The sequence below is a fragment of the Sorex fumeus genome, unplaced genomic scaffold (assembly GCF_029834395.1).
Source record: "Sorex fumeus unplaced genomic scaffold, SorFum_2.1 ptg000123l, whole genome shotgun sequence".
Classification (NCBI taxonomy): Eukaryota; Metazoa; Chordata; class Mammalia; order Eulipotyphla; family Soricidae; genus Sorex; species Sorex fumeus.
In genome coordinates, this window is record NW_026606180.1 from 3,215,020 (window position 1) to 3,233,241 (window position 18,222).

Consider the following 18,222-nt stretch of genomic DNA (forward strand, 5'->3'; position numbering starts at 1 on the left):
TGTGCACTGGGCATTGACAGTTCCGTTTGGGGACCCGGAAGATCGTTCAAAGGGCTGGAGAATTGTACTTTCCTTTTTGGAGAAGGGTGGATGAGTTTGAACCTTGGTACTGCGGGCTGTATCCCTCCCCACTCAGCACTGCCCATGCAGCCCAGTGGTCCCCAGCCCTGCTGGGCCTGAATAACATCACAGAGCTGGACTGAGTATCCCTGGGAGTGGCACTGTAGCCTCCAGAGAACTGCTTGGAAGGTTCCCCCATTTAATAATAAAGTTTCACTTCTTTTCATATAAATATATGAATATATACACATGCATACTTTATACAAACTATAAATCATGCACACTTAATTAAGGGACTTTTCCCATCATGCTTTCGTCCGCATCTCCTACCTTCCTGTATCCCACTTCCCTCCCCCCCCCCCACGCAGGGAGCCCTCAACCAGCTGAGCAGGCATCCTTGCACTTCCCCTCCATGTCTGAGTGACCATCAGGGCACCACACCTTTGTAGACTCCCCCCACGGGGGTTGGGGGATTCAGCCTCCTCCCCATGTCTTCTTTGCTTTCCTTTCCCACTTTTCCTACTCTGTTCAATTATTCAGATTCTGACAGAACTCACAACTCTTCCCTCCTGCCTGTGCTTAAGATTCTTTTTATTGACTTGACTACTGGAGTCTGTTGTTTTATCCTCCTAGGGTCAAACCATAATTCTGACTATGTCTGTAGTTCAGTTATCCCAAGGATGTCCCCCTCCCAGACACAGCCAGTTCTGAACTGTGTTCTGACCCCACCAGCCCCCACCTGTCACCACATCCCTCACCTAATCTCCACCTCGTTCTTATTGCTTCACGTTTTCGCTCACACTCACACAGTTTTGACGGGTAAGAATTAAGTATTTTTATTTAATTGTGTTATTCATTTTTATGATTGTCTTTGTTCTCAATGTTCATTTCTCTTGTTTTTCATCATCATAACTCATTTTTAGTTTAGACAATACTTATATGCCTGTGATATAACTCATACCACACCACAGATACCATGGTTGGTCCTCTGCAGCAAAGGAAACTGTACACTATGCAAGTGGAGGGCCCTACTGACCTGTGAGATGGGGGGTGGCTCCAGGGTCCCTGCACTGGCCCTCCCCCCGGGGTGGTCTCCCTGTGGAGTCCTTGGGAGGAGATGTTGCCCATGTGTGGATGGTAAACACTCTTTGTTCTCTCCCATCAGAGAATTTTTTATTGTGCTCACCAATATAATGGAGTTCGTCTATGTGTTCAAGTTGAATTCAAGTTGACTTGTCAAACTGGACTCTAAATTCAAGTTGACAGCCAACTCCCTCCTTGCTCCTCCAGAATCTAGTCTGGTGACTGCAGCATAGGCTGAGTCTAAGTTGCGCCCTGTGTCAGCCTGATGGAAGCAGGTCCAGCGGCATTGCAGTGTCGCTGTGAGGGGTCGGGAGTGGGTTTGCTGATGTTCGCCTTACTGGGTTCCCAGGATGCACTTGCAGTTGAAGGGTTTATGTTTTCTGTCAATTCAGATAAATCTCACCTGCCTTCTCTTCAAGGGGTGCAATTCCCCCCAGCCTCCATTCCTTTTGAGTGCATTCCTGGCATGTGACCTTTGCCACTCTCTCTCATGTTGATCTCTCTGGCTTATCCTGCTGTGTATGCAGTGAATTTTCTATACTTGCTTCCAGTTACTAATCACTTTTTACAATATGTCTAGTCTGGAGGTTATTCCCTTGTGACCACTATTTATTTCTTGTTTTATTGACTCTGTTTCCCATTTCAAAATCTCTTTTTGCTCTATCTATTCTGGTGTTATTTATGCCTCTTTGTTGCATATTATCTTACTTCTTTCAAAAAAAAATCCACCTTCATGAGTCTCTGAATAGTCTCAGTGTGTTTTTTCTGAAGTCTGCACGGTGGATGTTATACAGTACAGCACCTCTGTTTATAGTTTATATTCTGTTTATAGTTTGTTGTGAGCTAGGAGAAGAATTTACTCATGAACTTCTAAGACCACATGCTAGAGGGTGGGAACACTAGTACTGTTGTGTTAGTGGGAGTGGGAAGCAGGTTAGTTGTTCAATACTTAGGGATTGAAATGAGTCAAAATTGGGGCCACACACTACAGAATGTGAGTAGCAGTTAGAAACTGAGAACTAGATGTGCATATAGCAAAAACCAGTTAGATCGCCAGGCAAAAACGTCAGATCAAAGTGGATTAAAGACCTTAATATCATACCTGAATCTATAAAGTGTATGGAGGAAAATGTAGGCAGAATCCTCCATGACATTGAAGCTAAAAGCATCTTTAAGGATGAAACACCACTGACCAAGCAAGTGGAAGCAAACATAAACAAATGGGACTGCATTAAACTAGGAAGCTTCTGCAGCTAAAAAAAAAAAAAAAACCAACAGTGACCAAAATACAGAGAGAGCCCAAGGAATGGAAAAGAATATCTACCCAATAACCATCCTATAAGGAGTTAATATGCAGGATATATAGAACATTAGCAGAACTGAACAAGAAAAAAATCCTCTAACCCCATCAAAAAATGGGGAGAAAAAAATGGACAAAAGCTTCCTCAAAAAAGAAATACAAATGGCCAAAAGGCACATGAAAAAATGCTCCACATCACCAGTCATCATGGAGATGCAAATCAAAACAACAATGAGATATCTCACACCACAGAGACTGGCACACATTTAAAAAAAAAAAAAACAAGAACAACCAGTGCTGTCATAAATGTGGCGAGAAAGGGATTCTATTTCACTGCTGGTGGGAATACCGATAGGTCCAGCCTTTTTGGAAAACAATGTGGGTATCCTTTAAAAAATTAAAAATTGAGCTTCCATATGACCCCACAATACCACTTCTGGAAATATATCCCGAGGGTGCAAAAAAAGCACAGTAGAAATGACATCTATAACTGTATGTTCATTGCAACACTGTTCACAATAGCCAGAACCTGGAAACCACCGAGTGCCTGAGAATAGACGACTGGTTAAAGAAACGTTGGTGCCTCTACACAATGGAATACTATGCAGCTGTTAGGAAAGATGAAGTCATGAAATTTGTGGATGGTCATAGAGAGTATCATGCTAAGTGAAATGAGTCAGAAAGAGAGGGACAGACAGAATGGCTGCACTCACTTGTGGAATATAAAATAACATAACACGAGACGGACACCCAAGGACAGCAGACACAAGGGCCAGGAATGTTGCTCCATTGTTGGAAGCCTGCCTCATGAGCTGGGGGAGAAGACAGCTGGAATAAAGAAGAGATCACTAAGCCAATGATTGTTAGAGGGGTAGTTCTGGATGGGAGATGTGTGCTGAAAGCAGATAAAGGACCAAATATGATAGCATTTCAGTGTCTATTTTGCAAGCCATAATGCCCAGAAGTAGAGAGTATGGGGGAAATTGTCTGCCATAGAGGCAAAGTAGGGTTAAGATGGAGCAGGGGATACTGCAGACATTGGTGATGGAAAATGTGCACTGGTGGAGGGATGGGTGTTCCATCATTGCATGGCTGAAACTCAAACATGAAAGTCTTTTAACTGTATCTCACAGTCATTCAATTAAAAAAAAAAGTTAGATGTCAAAAGCACTACTGTTAAGAGACACATATCTGTGGCACAACAGTACCTTTATTACTCAAAACCTACGTACTGGGCCGGAGAGATGGTACAGCGGGTATTGTACTTACCTTTCTGACCCAGGTTTGATCCCAGGCACCACATATGATCCGTTGCCTGATCACTGCCAGGAGTAAGCCCTGAGCACAGCCACATTTGGCTCCAAAAACAAAAAAAAGTGTTGTAAACAAGATCTGGAGATGTAGTTCAATAGGCTGGAGCACATTTTTTGATCCTTGGTTTGATCCCTGGCATCTCCTGGTCCCCTAGGTAGTGCCAGAAGTTACCCTAAGCACCAAACCGGAAGTAGTCCCTGAGTGCCACCAGATGTGGCCCAAAAGACAAAATACATTTAAAAATATATACTTTTAACTACTGAAGAGATGCATAGCTCAAGGGACTGGAGTGCATGCTTTACACGTAAGAGGCACATATTTGATACTGGGGACCACATTCTTCCTGAGCACTATTAGAGAGCAATCCCTGCTCTGTACCGAGATGGGAGTAGCCCTTGAATATTACAGTGTGATGGAGAAAAAATACAAAATGTTTGCAGAAATAAGGAAGAATGCAGGCAATAAAAGGTATGCATGAGACCAGTTTTAATGGCTGTTTTTTGGAGGGACAGTGAAATGGGAATAGGTGATGAGCAGGAGGCATGGATAGAAAACTCATACAGAGAGAGAGAAAGAAAGAGAGAGAGACAGACAAACAGACATGCTTTGTACAGGCTCACCAGGATGGTGCACTGTAATCTGAAGAGAAAGACTGATTCAAGCTCTGTGTTTCTGCATCAATAAATGTCTTTATCTCCCTGTCCAGAAAATTACTTTCATCTGTAACAAATTCATGTTCCAACTATTGATTTTGCTCTTTTTTTCGGTGGTAGATTTATTGTGATATTTTGGCATGTTGGCGGGTGAGCCCATCTTTAATACAACATTCTCTCTCTCTTTCTTTCTCTCTCTCATTCTTGCTCTCTGTCCTTTGTGCTCATGCCTTTCTGTCTTACAGCCTTAATAGGCTACAATCAATAAGCAACTGTTCTTAAGACCAGTTTGAGGGGCTGCTCCCTGATGGGGTTAGGGTGGGACTGCAGCACTGTCTTCACAGCTGGAGAGCCGTTAAGCTGGGGCTCTCTTCCTCCTTGGACAGTAGCATGACCCTGAGCCCAGGCCCCACTGGACAGGCAAACATTTATACTCTCAGCGCCTTTGAAGGGGCACAGAAGGGGTGGGCATAGGGCTGAGACTGACCCTACCCCATAACTTTGCATTTCAGACCTACTTGCAATTGAAGAGCTGTGTCTCAGACACTAATGTAGCAGAGTCTGATTTTCTGTTTAGATTTTATCTGCCACTGCTGTGGTGAGAAGAGGAATAGTCTGCCTCAGTAGATGGTTCGAACAAGCTTTACTACGTTCTGCAAGTAGGTTTTAATAATGCCTAGCCACATTTATATTCACAAGGAGAGATTAAAACTCCTGATTTTAAGGCTTCAAAGGATCTGCATGCTCTTGTTTGTGGAAAATACATCTAAGAATACCATAATTTATGCTAGACCCATTATTTTTATCACTAGCCTTAAAGACAGCTTTAGAATAGCTGACCTTGGGGTCATCACAGTCCTCTGAGTTAGTACAGTTGGCCTTCTGCTCCCGTGGGTTCTTCCAACCACAGGTTCAACAAACCACAGATGGAAAATAATACTCTGGAGGTATTATTTAATACAGAATGCCTCTGTGTTAAACAAGTCCAGACGCTCTTACCTTGTTATTATTCCCTAAACAATACAGTGTAACAGTGATTTACATAGCATTTATATTGTATTTGGGATTACAAGTAATCTAGAGATGATTTAAAGCAATCAGGAGGATGTGGGTGGATTACATGCAAATACTACACCATGAAAGAATTTAGTATCCTCTCTGAGGGGATCCTGAAACCCATCCCTGTGGATACCAAGAGGAAGTCCTCTGAAAACACCAGCTTCCCACATCAAAACTGAAATCAGCGCTGATGTTGGAAGCACTCAGTAGAACTCCCTTTTCCGACAGGTGGTCCTGCCTGCAGGCAACATCGTCTGCATCCCCTTATTACCCTCCAGTTCTGCTACTGATGTTTATTTTAATTTTATTTTACTGGGATACTGTAACAGTATAGTCAGACAGGATAATAGATGTTATCTGGCTCCAGAGCTCCTAGTAACTGACCTGGGACTCTGGACCCAAGTAGAAATAAAACTCAGACTTCTCACCACTCGAGCCCTGCTTCTCCATCCAAGCACTTTCTTCCAATCTCTGCCCACAAACCTGGCCAACAGCTCTTAGACTGCAAATCCTTTCCTCATTCACCTTAATACCTCTGCTCTTTCTGGAATACAATCAAGTATCCCCTTTGGTGATGATGTATTTCCTGATGTTACTTATCCCACCTTTCTCTCCTCTAAATTTGTCACTTAGCCTCTTGTTCTGTAAGGCCTGTCATCTTTTGCCTACCATCTCCTTTGATAAATCTGAGGGTGTGGCTGGGGTATTATCACTGGACCCCCAGTATTTTGAGATAGAAGCAATATGATTGTAGTGTATTATTATTCCCATCTGCATGGCAAAGCCTGGCAAGCCACCCGTGGAGTACTCGATATGCCAAAAACAGTAACAATAACAGGTCTCATTCCCCCGACCCTGAAAGATCCTCCAATACAGTTGGAAAAGATGAGTAAGAAAAGGCTGCTAAAATCTCAGGGCTGGGGTGAGTGGAGACATTGCTGGCGCCCGCTCAAGTAAATCGATGAACAAGGATATGACAGTGATACAGTGATTATTCCCATCATTCAAGTGATCGAACAGAAACTTAAATATGTTGAGGCCAGGGAGATTGTTCAAGGGGCTGAAAAACGTGGATTGCATGTGAAAGACCTGGTTTAATCCCTGGACCCCATCAGCCCCAAGCACTTCCCAGAACACAAAATTAGGAGTGGCATCTGATCACCACCAGCACCACCAGTTGTGACCCAAAAACAAACCAAAAAAAAAAAAAAGCTGTTAAATGACCTGCCCATCTAGGAAGGGGAGTTGTAGTGGGTAGATAGACTAGTCAGATTCATGAGGATAAAAACATGTTTATGGAAGGTTAGAGTAACGGCAGGTAAGAAAACAGCTTCACTGAAAACGCTGAAGGGGAGGAGACTGGAGAGAGCTGCCTGTCCTGGGGGTTCGGGTGAGGCGGTAGACAGCCTTGGGAGCAGAGGGATGATGCATTTTGCTTGCAGGTGGTATTGCAGCAATTTCGAAGTGCAATCATTAGCTCTCTGAAGCGGTGCTTCCACAGTCCGCAAAGTTCCCTCCTGCCTGAAATAGCAAGATGTTCTGAGAACGGGATGTGCCTATGGTCAGCCAGTTGGCACCATTGTGCTCAAAATATTTTTTTCTAGTTCACTTTGTAGCCCACAGCAGTTGGGATTTGCACTGAACACTGTCTCCCTCCAAATTGGTAATCACTTTCTATGAACCAAAAGGGCTAAGAGGTCTGCTTCATGTCAAATCTAAGTCCAAGTGACTGGTTACAGCTACCCAAAGTACCGTCTTGAAGAGACAAACTCGGGCGCAGAGCCAGAGAGAGCTCCGAGCTGGCACACACTCTGTATGCAAAAGGCTCAAGTTTGATCCCTGGAACACCAGGGTCCCCTGAGCATCACCAGGAGTGACACACACACACACACACACACACACACCCCTCCAAGCACTAAGACAGGAGTAGACCCAGGGCACTGCCAGGTGTGTGGTCCCAAACCAAAAATAGCAACATCAAAACACTCAAGCTCAGCAGAAAAGCAAACCAGATTTTCTGGTTGGAGCCCCCGTCAGAGGGATCAGGCCTGGATCCATCTTTTCAAAGAAGAACACCTGTTTGCCATTGCATCCTGGCACTTTCGTGGGCAAAAAGAAAGTGTTTCTATTAATCCGTGTGTTCCACAGCACTTCAAACATAGTACTTGACATATTACCAATTGACAGATTACCGGTCACTGCATTTTGCTTCATAGCTACACAGCATCAATGAGACATCACATTACAGGGCTTTCACAAGTCACATGCCCCAGCAGTGGGGAGGGAGGCCAAGGAACAGCTCTGCTTGCAACCAGCTGAGTGACTCCACTTGGTGAATGATTTCAAACTAACACGCGAGAAAAATAAAGTGTGAAACTGAAAGAAATTCGTTTTATCCCGCAGGCTGAATATCAGTGTAAGAAATAAGTCTTGCTCCGGTATGATGATGATACTTTTCATACGAACAACTTGACACAGAGAAACAAAACACCAGGCAGTGTGTCTCCTCCTCACACCCTGGAGATGGTTATTTTTGAGGTCATGGAGCTCCTCTCTACCCCTGCTGACACCCCCATCTGCCAATTAATGAATCTGAAAGGAGTAAGCATGTGCTGTTGTAAATTACTTCGGAAAAATTGCCACTTCCCACCGTTCTCCCCAGAGCACAGCTTTCCTCCCTCCCCGGTTTCCTTCCCAGACCCTCGCCTGCCTCAGGCTGGGAGTCCTCTGTTTCTGTTTCATCTCTTTTCCATACCTCAGGACAGGGATGTGTCCAAAAACCCAAGCCAAAACCAGCAAATTTATCACCAGGCTAATGACAGCAAGCTGCATGCTAAGTGAATTCTGTAACCCCACCAACCCTCCTCCCACCCAGTTCCTTCTTTTGCCAAACCTGGGGAGCTGGAAGATCCAGCCGATTATACAAGCCCTTATCTTCACATGAAGAATGGCTGTGCTGAAAATACAATTAGGTATTGCTATTTTGGGAACCTTGTTTGGGAAGCACTCAAAAACACAAAACTCTCCATGTGGTAAGAGCCATTGGCCAATTCTCTAAAGATGAGCAACACTAAACATAGTTTAACCTACCTTTAGGAATATGGAACCTTTTAAAGAGTCCTGCTTTGTCCCCTGGGCATATCTCATGTTTCTGGGCATGGGTATTGTTTGTGAACATTATAGAACTCTCTGTCCTGATGGCAAAATCACCCTCTTCTTTACAACAGCTACTCTTGCCAGGCAGAAGTAACGGGGTAGGGGAAAGGTGGTGGTGGGGGGGAGGGGGGAAGGAGATGGAGAATCCTTAACCCTGTCATTCCAAAAATACTTCCCCTGGATCTGAGAGCAGGAACTTGATCTTGCCCATGGAGCATGAGACATGGAGACCAAGTTGGCCAGGCCTCTGCTGGACACTAGGTAGGGGTAGGGAGAACCACTGCTGGTGATGCCTATAGTCAGGGAGGTAAGGAGCAGGGAGAGGCATTGCGAGGAAGATTGTCTTCAGGGAGGTAGTTTTCTAGGGAAGAATGCAGCCCAACATGGGTTCTGAAGGAGCAAGTGATGGGGCTAAGAGGCACTAAGACAGCTATCAGGGATGTAGGCCAGGCCTTGAGATACTATTCATTCTCCATACTGTGGGTGTAAAAAAAAAAAAAACTCATTCCAGGGTCTGAAGTGATAGAACAACAGGTAGGGAGTTTGCCTTGCATGCGGCCAACCAGGGTTCGATTCCCAGCATCCCATATGGTCCCCCGAGCACCACCAGGAGTAACTCTTGAATGCATGAGCCAGGAGTAATCCCTGTGCATCACCGGGTGTGACCCAAAAAGCAAAAATAAAATAAAATAAAATAACTTATTCCAATCTACTCTAACCCTGGGGTCTGGAGTAAGGCACTTGCCTTGCACACAGTCAATCCCAGCTAAAATCCCCGGCCCCATGTGTGGCCCTCAGAACCCCACCAGAAGTCACCCCTGAGAAACACTGGGCGTAGGCACCAAAACCCAACAAAATCAACGAATGGATAAATAAAAACGAGACAATAACCCAAGGTTTTTCTCTATGGTGTGGTGCGTCTGTCAGTATCTCCTTTTAATGGGAGAAATGTATGTGTCATGCTTCTTAAGTAGTCAGCATCCCTTTCACCATCACATTCTCAGAGCACCCTACAATGCTGATGCATGAGAGTCTTTGCCTAGTGTCACCGCATACCCGCAACTTCCTTACTCTGCCAGTGAATACACTCAGTGCGGGAAGAGAGCCTACCTGGGGCCACAGCGGCCCAGCTTTGAAGTGATGTTCCTGTTGGTTCCAGACTCAGCCAGTACTAATGCTTGGGCCCTGCCTCCACCTCCCCGGGTCGCTAAGTCCCCTTGCCCCTGTTGGAACCAATGCGCTAGCGTTCGAAGATGTCCAGTGCTTGGCTTCTGCTCTGTGTGAGAGACATATTGATAAGAGACAGAAGCGCTCAGTAGTGTGCCTGGAGAGAGCAGCTTCCAGGAGGATGCTGCAGGACCTGATTTTGAGTCAAAAAGGTAGCATCTAAGGGGAGAAACTGTAACATTTTTATACGCGTGACAGGCTCTCACTACCAGTGGAAGAGGATTCCACTTTTCTACGCTGTTCCAGAGGAGAGACCAGTCCTGAAAGTGGCATCTGAAAGTGACAGGGAAGCAGGTGACAACCGCACATCAATCTGTCCTAGTATAATTGAATCAGTACAATTGTCTGGACATGGACAGGTTGAAAATGAAGCAGGGCAGAGATTCCTAGATTAAACCAAGTGGCTCCTGCACCCTGCCTTCCTCCTGTCCCTGCATTCTGAGCGCCCTAAATCCTGCCGTAAGTAGCAGGGTCTCCTGAGGCGGCGTCATTGTCTATTCATCTCTCCAATTCTCCGTTCAGCTTGAGCACAGTGTATTTCATGTGAGGAGAGAAATATCTATGACAAGGGAGCAATGAGGTTCCCAAGCTTTCTGGGAAAGCGCAGGGCCCCGTGGCGTCTCCCACGTGTCTATAGTGGACACAGACAGTACTGACTTTTTAACAAGTGTGCTGAACTCTGAGACATTAACAGACCCCAGGGCTTCTGTCTCACCTCTCTCAAGCACGAAATCATGGAATTTGAGACACAGGGAGGCCTGGGGGTCATTCCATCCCAACTCCTACCAGAGCAGAAGTCCTCCCTCTCACAGCCCAACAGATGGTCCCAGCGTCTACTCGAATACTTTCAGGAAGAGCACACTGCATGCCAAGAGAGTGAGTCCATTCTGAGACTACTTAATCCATGTTGATTCAGTCCTCGTTGGGAGCTGTTTCTTTCTCGCATTGAGCCCCAAGTCTGCCTTTATTAAACTTGACTTCTGCCCTCAGCAGTACGACAAAAATAAATCTGTTCTCGCATCCATCTGTCTATATCCAGATTATTTTTATATTGGTGGGAAGGGGTAGCTCCTGTGCCCATGGAGTTTGCTGACACGCGTGGTGATACTTGACCCAGCTGTGTGTGGTCCTGATATTTCAGTGCCCTGTATCAGTGTTACATTATCAGTGCCAAATCCAGCAGTGTCCCGGGAGCCATACACTTTGTAGTAGCAGGCTTGGATCTTTGAATAGGCAAAGCACGCACTCCAGCCCAATGTTCAGATTGTTTGTTTCTTCGGGGCTACATCCAGCAGAGCTCAGAGCTTACTTCTGGCTCTGTGCTCATGAATCACTCCTAGCCCTAGGGGTGCTTAGGATCAAACCCTGGTCAGCTGTGTGCAAAGAAAGCCCTGTACTTGCTGTATCATTACTCTGGCCTTGTAGATTCTCTCACTCCAAATCTAAATGTCTCGGTACCCTCAAATACTCCTTATTACCCTGGTCACGGGGCTGGAGCGATAGCACAGCGGGTAGGGCGTTCGCCTTACAAGCGGCCAACATGGCCGACCCGAGTTCGATTCCTCCGCCCCTCTCAGAGAGCCCGGCAAGCTACCGAGAGTATTCGATATGCCAGACACAGTAACAACAAGGTCTCCAATGGAGACGTTACTGGGCCCGCTCGAGCAAATCGACGATCAACGGGAGGGCCTTTACCTTTTACCTTACCCTGGTCACAATCCTCTAAAGCCTCTTTTTATTTTTTTTCTGGGTCACACCCGGAGATGCACAGGGATTACTCCTGGCTCTGCACTCAGGAATTACCCTTGGCAGTGCTCAGGGGACCATATGGAATGCTAGGAGTCAAACCCAGTTGGCTGTGTGCAAGGCAAACTCACTACCCACTGTGCTATCACTCCAGCCCCCAAAACCTCTTTTTTAAATAAAATAAAACTGGGGGGAAAGGCAGTTGGGATGAAGAAGGGAACACTAAATGAACGATGCTTGGAGGGCTCGCTCAGGATGGGATATGGGTGCTAAAATAGACTATAGACCAAACATTATGGCCACTTGCTACCTGTATTGTAAACTATAACGCCCAAAAGGAGAGAGAGAATAAAAGGAAATGCGCCTGCCGCAGAGGGTGGGGGGGACAGGGTAGAGTTGGTGGGAGGGTTACTGGGAACATTGGTGGTAGAGAATGGGCACTGGTGGAGGGATGGGTACTCGATCATTGTATGACTGAAATGTAATCACGAAAGTTTGTAGGTCTGTAACCGTATCTCACCATGAGTGGTGATTCATAAAAAAATGTTAAAAATAAAATAAAATAATTTTACTCATGTTATGAATGATGTAGCTTATGAAGAGTAGCTCTGACTGCAAATAGCAATCATGCTCTGGCCACTGCAGAATGTAATGGAGCACTCACCTCCCTTGATTTTCATTAATTAATCACTATATCTTTGCTAATGCAGCATAGAATATTAATATCTGACTCTATTAACTAAGGACACCATTTTTTAATATGACAAGGCTTCATGTAATTTAAAAGAAAAAAAGTGGACTTAATAGTGGCCTTCTCATTAAAATATCAAATCCTGCTGGAAGCCTGCCTCATGAGCAAAGGGGAGAAGGCAGCTGGAATAGAGAGGGGATCACTAAAAAAAAGATGGCTGGAGGAATTGGTTGGGGTGGGAGATGTGTGCAGAAAGTAGATAAAGGATCAAACATGATAACCTCTCGGGGTCTGTATTGCAAACCATAATGCCCAAAAGTAGAAGGAGATTATGGGGAATATAATCTGCCATGGAGGCAGGGGGAGGGTGGGAAAGGGGTGGTATACCGGGGACGTTGGTGATGGGGAATGTGCACTGGTGGAGGGATGGGTGTTTGATCATTGTGTGACTGTAACCCAAACATGAAAGCTTGTAACTATCTCAATAAAATTAAGGAAAAAAGAAAAGATCAAATCCTGAACCCAAGAAATAACACAACAGGCTAGGCACATACTTTATCTGCAGGAGGCCTGGATTCAAGTCTTAGCTCTCATGACTCCCCAAGCACTGTGGGAGCACCCCTGTGCACAGAACAGGGGGTAGACCCCGAACACAGTCAGGCATGGCACAAAAACACAAACAAACATAATTGAAAACAATGAGAAAAGAACAAATCCCACAACCCCTTCATGAACAGCAGGCAGACAGGACTGGTTAAGAGACTGGCGATGATGATGACTGACAGACCTGGATAATGGAAGCCAAAGATGCTAGAACACAGCAAATAAAGTGTTTGCACTGATACACCAGGGCTCCGGTTTTTGCTACTTCTTTCCCAAGAAAGTCCAGAGTATGAAAGGACTCTTATTAGAAAGTGTTCCTAGTAAAGTAAAGTAAAGGCCCTCCCGTTGATCGTCGACTTGCTCGAGCGGGCCCAGTAACGTCTCCATTGGAGACTTTGTTGTTACTGTGTCTGGCATATCGAATACTCTCGGTAGCTTGCCGGGCTCTCCGAGAGGGGCGGAGGAATCGAACTCGGGTCGGCCATGTTGGCTGCGTGCAAGGCAGACGCCCTACCCTCTGTGCTATCGCTCCAGCTCGAGAAAGTGTTCCTACTTATATTATTTCCCTTACACTCTGTGTGATTTTTTTTAGCTTGTCATGTGCCTCAAAGCCTGACTCTTGCTATAGTCCTTGGGAAACTCACTCATGGTTTTCCTTTGCCTCTTTTGCAGGACACCTAAAGGAAGAGATTGTGCAGCGACACATGCAACAAGTAGCTCTGGGTGAGTCCACGGGAGAGGCTGCGGGAGGTCATGTGAATTTGCCTGGTCTAGGCAGAAATGGCTCCACCCTGTGTCAAACCATTTCTGTGCCCAACTCTATGTGTCTCATCTCCTTTCAGCCTTGCAACAATCTTCACAGGGAGGGATATTCTCCTGAAGAGTGACTTGCACAAGGTCACAGGGTGGGACATGTTGGAACAAGATGACCTGTTTCTCTGAGTCCAGACTCGGTCTTGGCCCTCAAGCTGTTTACTGCCATGATGAACCCACCTTACTCCACTAATCATGCAAATCTTCCAAAAGTGACTCTTTTGAGCTATAAACAAGAGTGTTCAATAGTTGATAGCTATAAACAAGCTATAAGCAAGGACCCAGGGATCCCTAATTCTTGGGTCCTAACTCAGGGGGCTGGATTTGGAAACAGCACCGAAACCTCTGTTGATGTCTCAGGAAGAATACCAGGATATCACAAAATCACCCCGATAGTTCTGGGTGGTTGAGGTGGGTGATGAAAAGTCCTTGGTTCTTGAATAACAGTAACAAAGAAGTGAAGATCACATATCCACACAAGTTCTGCAGCAACGGGTAAGCAAGTGTGTCCAGGCATGAGACAGTCCGAAAGAGTGGAAGAGGGTTGAATCGGTGAGGTGCAGCCGACCCTGCTCTACCAAAACCCAATTTTTAAACTTTTTTAGTACCATGAGTTACAGAATTGCAAAGTTATTCATTATTAAGTTTCAGACATAAAATGTTCCAACGCCAATCCCTTTGCCAACATCCACTTCCCTCCACCAGTGTCCCCAGTTTCCCTCCCACCCTCCCCAGCCAGCAGAATAGCAAGGACTTTCCCCTCCACCCTTGTCTGACTGGCAAGTTCCTGAAGCATGGTTCTCCTGCTACTCATTTCTACCACCTTGAAGACTTTGTTATTTTCTTACAGAATTTCTTTAGATCCCACATATAAGAAAGATCATTCTGTGTCCGTCCCTCTCCCTCTGACAAACTTCACTCAACGTGGTAGTGCCCAGATCCATCCACACAGTCACAAATCATATGATTTTATCTTTTCTTATGGCCGACTAGTATTCCACTGTGCATAGCTTCTCTATCCAGTCATCTGTTCTTGAATACTTTGATTGTTTCCAATTTTTTGATGTTGTGAATTGTGCTGCAATGAATACAGTATGCAAACGTCTTTTCTGGATTGTACTTTTGGGCCCTTGGGGAATATTCCAAGGAGAGAGATTGCTAGGTCATATGGAAGCTCAACTGCTAGTTGTTTAAGTAATGACCATAAACTATTATGCTTTTATATTTTAACTTTGCATATCAGGAGATTGCATCACTTCCTGGTGAAATTATACTTAGTACTTAATTGACAGGGGAATGTTATATAACAAAATTGTTTGTGCTTATGATTGCCCATAATTTATAAGGAAAAGCCCATGGAGGGGAGAGGGGCTTGTTTTATAATAAGCTGTCAGTAAGGTTGGAGAACTGAGGACAGAAATTGAGTCTGTCTTTGCGTGCATGGGCCAACAGCCTTTGTTGATCTTAGTCTTTCCAATGTACTAGTTTTCCCAGGCCCAACTTCATTCCTATGGGTCCCTCGATAATCCCTAACACCTTGACCTTGTCTGACTGTTGCTGTCTCGCATCCAAATGAAGCCTAACTAACTAGTTTCACATTAGGAGGTTGAAGCAGGACCATGATGACCTCCAGGGCCTCACGAGCAGCTCCCAGTCAAAGGAGTCACCTCTCTGGGCATCCCCACAGGGTCCTGCCTCATCTGGTTCCTGTAGTCACCTGGTTGGTGCTTGAACAGAAGCAATCTTGTGCAGAAAACCAGGACCCCTCCACCAACTGCAGGGCTATTTGAATCCAAGGCCTGAGTCATGATTCCCGGCTCTCAGGGTGAGAGGTGTTCTGTTCTTTCAGCGTCGAGTGCTCTGTTCTTCGTGGTCTGTCACCCACCCCAGTGTTCTCTGCTCTTCATTCTCCCCACCCCCACCCCACCCCCCCCCACCCCGTGCTGCTTCTGAATCACAGCAGGTGTCAGGTTCAGCGGAGCCCAGATTTGCCTGGAGTAATCAGCAAACTTCAAACTGAAAGCACTTTGGCTGGAAGGCTAATTAAGAGCATTTGAAATACCTATTTAATTTAAAATCATATTATCCCAATTAGAAATGTGTTAACATCTCCCAGCTGCCATTTTGAGATGAAATGACATGTTGCTGTCCAAACCCCTTAGGAGCCTGTCTCATGGAGATTTGGAACCCCTGGGGCTTCTGTGTCCCAAGAAACCACATTTCAGAAAAGAAATCTCATGGAGAGAAACCTCTCATTATGATTGACTGTTTATAAAGCAGTTTCCTGCCTTAACCCTCCCCCCCTCAGGCTAGCAGTAGAGGCTAGTACCCACTGCTGCTCCGAGGCTAAAAGAAGCTCGCACAGAACATTTGGTTTTGCTGTGTTCTGTAATCTGGGTTCCCGGCATTGTACAGATACATTGGCTGCATCTGTTCTTGCCCTGGTATTTATCAAATTTTGTCTGTTTTGTGTTCCCTTTTTCCTTTCTGTTGTTTCCTTGCCACTTTCTCCTCTCTACTTTCCCTTGCCCTCCATTTTAAAAATTCCTTTTATTATTGTTGTTTTCCCTTACATCCATGTTTTAAGTGTCTATGAAAGCATCAGTGGGGTGGGGTGATGGTTTAGGTGGAAGTGGGGGTCAAGGACTCAGTGTGAGTGGGAGAAGCTTTATCGTGTACTTTGCATAAGGACGTGCTTCTGTTAAAGAAGTAGGCAAGATGAATATTCAAGAAGATTTGTATAAAGGCAATTTCATACCCTGAAAGAGCGGAGAATTCACTCGGTGGTGATAGGAGAGGTTCCAGGTGGAAAAGATTGTAGATGGATGAAAGAACGTTCATAATGAAGATAATGCTAGAGCAGGCTCCTCCATATCAATATTTCAGGAATTGCAAGACCCATAGTTAGATGCAGCTCTTATAAGAAATTATATCATCTTAAATTCAGAAATTGTCTTACAAAGGAAAGGTAACAGTGACTCAAATGCACCCTTTTAATAAACTATGTTTCAGTGTTTTGCTCTTGTCTAGGCTGTGTAGGGAATTCGAATGTACTCTGTCTTTATCACAGAAATACTCTCTCGTGGTCACTGTACGGCTCTTATGCTCAGTGACCACGGATGGAACTTGAAACCAATTCAGTGGAATCAGTCACACCCAGGAAACTGAGTACAAAAAACTGGGGATTTTCCTCAGAAAGCTGTAGCTGGTTACCATCACATCGCTGGCCTACAGATGAACACCCACTGGGAGACTAGTTTGAGGCATGTTTGTGAGATCTACGGAGATCTCCACTCTCATCCTTGACTGAAAGTCAGAGTGTGAATCTCTCTTTATTACCTCCACACAAATAACCCTAATTCTTTTGAAAGTCAAAACAAGGAAAGCAGTGAAGACAGATGTGAGACAGGAAAGGATTTGGGCAGAGTGAGCCCCACCAATGTAAAAGCCCGAGCATGTGGCCATGGCGGCATAGGGGTGGGGGTGGGCTGCTCGGTAAAAGGGGGGAGGTGGTTCCTTTAAGAGAGTTCCCAGTCCTGAGAGCATGATGGAGGCTGGAGAAAATTTTAGGAGTTTGGGGCTGGAGTGATAGCACAACGGGTAGGGCATTTGCCTTGCACGTGGCCGACCCAAGTTCAATTCCCAGCATCCCATATGGTCCCCTGAGCACCACCAGGAATGATTCCTGGGTGCAGAGCTGGGAGTAACCCCTGAGCATCACCAGGTGTGACCCAAAAGGCAAAAAAAGAAAAGAAAAGAAAATTTCAGGAGTTCCAGTGCATGCCTTGTATGTACTCGACCTGGGTTCAGTGTCTGACCCCTTGAGCATCTCCTGGTGTAGCTCTGGAGAACCCTGGAGAACCCTGAGTCAGAGCACACTGACTCTGGTGGTCCAAAGCACCAAGCAATTTTAGATTCCTAAACGCTCACTGCCAGTCTATCAGCCAGTATCACCAGAAGTGACCCCCAAGTCCCCTGAGTGCTGTTTGAAGGCCCCCCAAAAGGTTCCTAGCACTCCGAGATCACAGCTTACTCCTACACAGTTTCCACTAGCAAGAAAATCGTGTGATTTTTCTGCCCAGCACCTTCAGAGAATGATCCTGATGGAGCCCAGTTCAGCTGCCTGAGCTAGTGTGTTTGGCAGGATTCAGTTCTGTGTTTTGAGCGCCCCACCACCCCCACGTTTATTGCATCAGCTCTCCTGAAGGGTGATGGACTACAGGTGTAATTCGGCAAATGTTTCTGTGTGGGATTCTAAGCCCTGTGCATGTATTTTCTTCCATGTAGCACTGCACTGTCCTCCCGCTGATCATCGATTTGCTCGAGCGGGCCCAGTAACGTCTCCATTGTGAGACTTGTTGTTACTGTGTTTGGCATATCGAATACGTCACGGGGAGCTTGCCAGGCTCTGCCGTGTGGGCGAGATACTCTCAGTAGCTTGCCTGGCTCTCTGAGAGGGGCAAAGGAATTGAACTTGGGACAACTGGGTCTGCCGCATGCAAGGCAAATGCCTTACC

At 45.6% G+C, this 18,222-nt stretch overlaps 1 protein-coding gene across 1 annotated transcript in view; it reads left to right on the top strand.

The window, feature by feature from the left end:
- KIF6 (kinesin family member 6) overlaps nt 1–18,222 on the top strand; it is a 672,206-nt gene that overhangs the window by 621,595 nt on the left and 32,389 nt on the right. The window contains exon 16 of the mRNA XM_056137333.1: nt 13,565–13,615. Coding sequence (XP_055993308.1) covers nt 13,565–13,615 — 51 coding nt within the window. The remainder of the gene's footprint in view (nt 1–13,564; nt 13,616–18,222) is intronic.